This window comes from Azolla caroliniana, unplaced genomic scaffold (genome assembly GCF_043228905.1).
Source record: "Azolla caroliniana isolate FFs.n. ecotype wild unplaced genomic scaffold, voAzoCaro1.0.p SCAF_2, whole genome shotgun sequence".
Lineage (NCBI taxonomy): Eukaryota > Viridiplantae > Streptophyta > Polypodiopsida > Salviniales > Salviniaceae > Azolla > Azolla caroliniana.
In genome coordinates, this window is record NW_028230437.1 from 23,121,655 (window position 1) to 23,127,654 (window position 6,000).

At 38.1% G+C, this 6,000-nt stretch overlaps 1 protein-coding gene across 1 annotated transcript; it reads left to right on the forward strand.

Moving 5' to 3' along the window:
- The first annotated feature begins 574 nt into the window (after positions 1 to 574).
- LOC147867664 (pentatricopeptide repeat-containing protein DOT4, chloroplastic-like) lies at positions 575 to 2,092 on the forward strand. The gene has a single exon (XM_087315733.1). The coding sequence runs from the start codon at positions 575 to 577 to the stop codon at positions 2,090 to 2,092; it is 1,518 nt and encodes a 505-aa protein (XP_087171859.1).
- Positions 2,093 to 6,000: the final 3,908 nt, after the last annotated feature.

The window sequence follows — 6,000 nt, forward strand, 5'->3', positions numbered from 1 at the left end:
ATTCGCTGGATTCCCTGTTCAGACAGCAGGACAATTCCAATTCATGTCGCCCTGGATAACCTCGTCTCCATCACCAATGTCATCATCACCATCACCATCACCATCACCATCATCAATGCCTTCTTCACCATCCCTGCTATCATCATCATCATCATCATCTTCCATTTCACCATGGATGATGGCATTGCCCTTGATGACACGCCCATCGTTGCTGCTGTCGTCATCGAGGCCATCATCAGCTCCAATGTCATCCTTTTCCACATCCACAACATTGCCATTGCTGATGCCATCATCACCAAGGTCGTCGAAAGATCGATCATGGGATGAACTCATCTCAAGGTATGCCTTACAAGGTGAATGGCAACATGCTCTCATCTTGTATGACAAAATGCAACGAGAGGACTCTCTGATGAACCTGAGTGAGTATACCTTTGTAATCTTACTCAAGGCATGTATTCAGCTCAATGACATCCATCGAGGCAATTCCATATACTCGGAGATTGCTAGAAAAGGCTTATCGGAAACAAACGTCTTCATTGGTAGCACTTTAGTTCATATGTATGCCAAGTTTGGCATGCCTAGGAAAGCCAAAGAAGCATCCGATAGGCTTGTGGCACGAAACATCGTCTCATGGACATCATTGATCAATGCATATGCACAACATGGGTTGAGTCAAGAAGCTCTAGAATGTTTTGAGGAGATGCAAGAGGAAGGATTTTCTCCAAATTTGACCACGTTTTCATGTGTATTGAAAGCTTGTGGTACCATGCATTCGATTGAGAAAGGGCGAGAAATACATGCCATGATTCTCATGGAAGGGTTGTCTGCAGATCTTATGATTGGCAACACGTTGATTGATATGTACATGAAACGAGCCCTCTTTGTATCCGCTCAAACCGTGTTTCGAAATCTTCCAATTCGTGATGCGATCTCGTGGACTACATTAATAGGAGGATATGCTCAACATGGTCATTGCAAAGAAGGATCACGTTGCTTTGAAGAGATGCAACTGGATGGCGTGTCTCCTAATGTGGTAACATTTGTTAAAGTCTTGAAATGTTATTGCAATATGGATGAGCTTTGCAAAGGCCAAGATTTACATGCTATTGTTGTCAATGTGGGTCTTGAAAGAGAGCTTATTCTTGGTAGCTCATTGATTGATATGTATGCTAGATTCGTTTGTCTCGATGAAGTTGAGCGAGTGTTTTGGAGTTTGCGTGTCCGAGATGTTGTCTCATGGAATGCACTCATTGAAGCATATGTTGAATGTGGATGTGGAGAAGAAGCACTAACATGCTTGAAGTACATGCAATTGGAAGGATTTTCTCCATCTGGAGCAACTTTTGCATGTAGCTTAAAAGCTTGTGCTACCATAGGAGCCGTTGAGAAGGGAGAAGACATATATTCTGAGATTTCATGGAAGGGGCTATTGGAGAATGATGTTTTTGTTGGTAATTCCTTGATCCACATGTATACTAGCTTTGGGATGGTTATGAAAGCTCGAGATGTGTTTGAAAAGCTTCCTATTCGAGACATAATTTCATGGAACACTCTAATAACCGGGTGTGCACACATTGGAGAATGTCGGGAAGCTTTCCTCATATTCATGGAAATGGTGGGAACTAGAAAACAAAAGCCAAATTTAGTTACTTTCCTTAACCTCCTTGGTGCTTGTAGTCATGGAGGATTAATACATGAAGGCCAGGCTTACTTTGAGGCAATGAATATGGATTATGGCCTCACTCCGACTCTCGAGCATTATAGTTGCATGGCGGATCTTTTAGGACGGTCAGGTCAATTAAAGATGGCAGTCACTATGGTTAAAAATCTGCCATGTCCATCAAATATTGTGGTTTGGAGAACATTATTGGGTGCTTGTCAAAAGTGGTGTAATGTGGAGATTGGAAGGGAGGTTTTTGAAGCCACGACTCGTTTGAATAAGAAAGATGCTATGGCATATGTGTGTATGAGCAATATCTATGCAAATGCTGGATTGCACGAAGATGCACACAACATTGAAGCATTGAGAGTGAGCAATCAAGCCAGCAACTTTTCAGGGTATAATACTTGGCTTGATTCCAGCTGTAGATAAGAAAACAAAACCGGGAAGAAAAACAACATATATGAATGGAAAACCGAATATCATGATACGAAACCTCGATGCTTGTTGTTCAATACGATGTTGAGCGATTCAATCATATTGAACTACATTCCCTCCCATGTGAAAGTTGCAAGGCACCACAACTCTGGTACCCCCTTACCTAGCCGAGGGAAAACTAGATGTGAAAAGGAGTGGATATATTTGGGGTGATAAACCATATACCCAAGGAAGGGTACCTCAAAAGTATTTCCCATCAAAAGTGCATAATATTGCGACTGAAAGTTGGACATGAAAATCGGTAGATGTAATATGGGGTGATCACATCAGCATGTGTGCGCAAGGAAAGGTACCTCAAAAGAATTTACAATCTAAACCTTGCACCCATCATATGTTGAACTAGATATACAGAGTTTTGACTATATATGTATATATATGTCCAGACACCTCTATATGTATTTGGACAAGACTATTCTAGGCAGTTGTCCTATAGTAAATGGAAAAGTAGACCCTACCACAAATGACACCAGTTTTTTGTTCAGCCTCCCCACATGTTGGCGATCCTACCAGGAACCTTGATTGCAATAAACAAGATAAAATCACGAATATATTGTGAAGTAGACATGATTATCCACGAAGACTACAATAATTCTATGGACTTATTGAGCACCATTGATATTGCTATCCATGGTTTTAGGCTTATCAAAATGTGTTGATATCATTAAGGGTTTTAGTTTATATAGTCTGAATAAAATATGTCGGCAATATGCGATGCTAGAAACATGCTCAATAAGAACTTCAATAAAATTGGCACTTTGTTTCAAGCTATAAGCACTTTCATTTTCTTATGAGCGTGTTGGGTTTAGTTGATAACACATTTCAACTTCTCTTAGTAGTGGCATATCCTTATAACTTCTTCCAATCTTCGGTAAGACCATTGTCCCCATCATCGTCTACTAGCAAAATGCCCAAATTTATCCATTTGTCTCAATCAATAGGCTTAAAAAAAGAGAGTACCATGTTCACCCCACTAGTCTTTGGTCTTGCCACACAAGTCAACAAAACAACATTCAAACTCTACAAATAACATCAATGTGACGCTCTTTCCTCCTTTTCGTGATGCCTCCCATTGGTTGAATGTATAAACATATTGCCATGGTCCTCTCAACCACAAATTGTTCAAATAATGACTCCTCAAATACTCCCAAGAGTTGCGGGCTTTACTACTTTTTCGTAAACACAATGCACATGAGACCACCCAATTGAATTCTAATATCCTTGTATGTCTTGCATCGTTTAAAATCATCTCTTCATTTTATATCTTTAAAAAAATCTAAGATGTTGCCCCGTTAAAATCGGTCAATAGTCTTTACCACTTTTTCAACCACCCTCTTTACAACCTCCATATTATCCAATTCTTGAAACATTTGCTCTGTCATAATTGTTGCAAATCTTTAATTGGCAATTCTGCCATATTCCCTTGCCACTCTTTCATGTTGGGCTCACCAAAGATTTTGCATGAATCCACGAGAAGGATGCGAAATGTACGAGACAAAACATAAGGTCCTTCATAGTGTTTATGAGAGCTAAGCATGTAAGTTGGTACGTGAGTGTGATTCTTACCATTTTCCCCTCTTGATGTATAGAGGGCACTTATTCTCATGTCACATATGTGTGGATTTACATAAAAGTATGTACTTGTCAATGTACATTTTGTAATTGCATGTGCATCTGAAATCATATTTGAGTATATGTATTTGTATTTATGTTTATGTAGCAAAGCTATGAATGTTTGTTCGTGTTTGTATGAATGTTTGTGTGTTTAGATATGCTTATGTCGGTGTTTTTGTTTGTATACACGTGTATGAGCAAATCTGTGACTGTGTGTGTGCACAAAAGGTAGTATGTATGGCACTAAAATCTTTTGGTTATCAATGTGCATGAAAGGCAATGGTAGTGGCAAACAACTCCCCATCTATTGTATTTCAGTTACATGCCATATCCTGTCCTTATCCCCCACCAAATAAAATAAGGTTATAAGAGAAATTTTTGTTGCATTATTTACATATGTTCAAACATTACAACTTTATTTATGGATTCAACCCCAAATAAAATAAGGTTATAACTTTATGCAAGAGCTCAAATTAGGGGTCATACTGCCTAGAGAGGTAGTCAGGTTAACAAAAGAAGCAAAATATAATATTGAAAACTAGTAGTGGGTTAACAAAAGAAGCACAATGTAACCTTGAAAACTACAATTGAAGTGTATGAAATCATTGTTCTTATTCCTAAAGATTATCTGGCAATATTACATTGTTTATACCTTTCAACATGTGCACCATTTATCCACTCAATGTCAAAGTATTTTTGGCTCCACAAAAGAAACATTCAAGACATGAAAACAACCTAATATTAATCTCTTATGCATACATGGTATGTATTTAATGTGATGCCTTTTTTTGTTAACGAAGCTTCCTTGGTAGATTATTAGGCAAACTCAAATCATAAACAATCCTTTTTTGTGGCATTCTATCCTCAAGGGATTGAAAGTCTCATCTTAATATTGAATTACGAGTGCACGTGCTTGATTCCAATTTTCAAACATGTATCGCTCGCTCAACCTTTTGGCTAGCATTCTCGTCCTTGGTAGATTATTAGGCAAACTCAAATCATAAACAATCCTTTTTTGTGGCATTCTATCCTCAAGGGATTGAAAGTCTCATCTTAATATTGAATTACGAGTGCACATGCTTGATTCCAAATTTCAAACATGCATCGCTCGCTCAACCTTTTGGCTAGCATTCTCATCCATTTTCAAACGTTTGCCCAATCCTTTTCTCACTAGGTTCAATCATTGCAATCACCAACCCAAATTTCTATGATACCTTAGGACTCTTTATTAAACTCCATCCAACTACATGTGTTTTCACATTTTAGTTCCAATTTATTACAATAAAACCTGCACATTGGCCTAAGCATAGGACACATAGCTTCCATTAAGTCATCATCATCCAACTACATTCTATATATTCTATTAAGATTGTAGGATGTTATTTGCGCCATTGATCCACACCATTGTTAGTGTCTCCACAACATAGGTTAAAAGGTTTGATTAGAGCCCATGCAACTCCACCCCATCCCTCATCTTAGGGACAGTGAAAAAAAAAACCTCTAGATTTGGAAGGATGAAACATTCCAAAGTAGAAACCTAATATTTGGATATTTAAACTCATGCCACCTTGAAAGGAAGGAAAACAACATGCCATTTTTTTTTGAAGATTCACCTTGGTATTAATGGAAAGATGCCCAAAGGCTACAAAGAAATCATACATGAAAAGGTAACCACCATACCCACATCAACCAACATGTCGAATAGCAAAAGCCCTCATGCAAGGACCTTAGAAATTGCATTTACACATCTAAAATCAGGATCCTTTCCATAATGAGGGGTGGAAAAAGCGACATTGGTGGAACATATCTCCACTTTATTCTCTCTCCAAAAGAGGTGAAGACCTCTCCCTTAGTCCACATATGTACATGTGGGATTTTGTGAGATGGGAAGGCTTGTTGAAGAAATACATAATTATGAAATGAGTGTGTTGATTTTCTTCTTCTCTCTAATAGAAAGCGGGTATTGGATATCTCTTATGTTACAACAATCTGTTATTTCATACAATACAAGGTTTGGTCTACAATATCTTCTTTAGTAAATTGGGTATTGTGGAAGACAACATATGCAGTTGAGTTAGTTAAGGAGATATGGTCGATGCTTCTATATACTCTGACAGGACAATATGAGGCAATAACTGGCAAGCCTAATGTTGTCTTTCGTAAGCAATAACATGTAGTATTTACACTTTGGGTCAATAATAATTGAATTTCGATGAATTTAATGACCATTG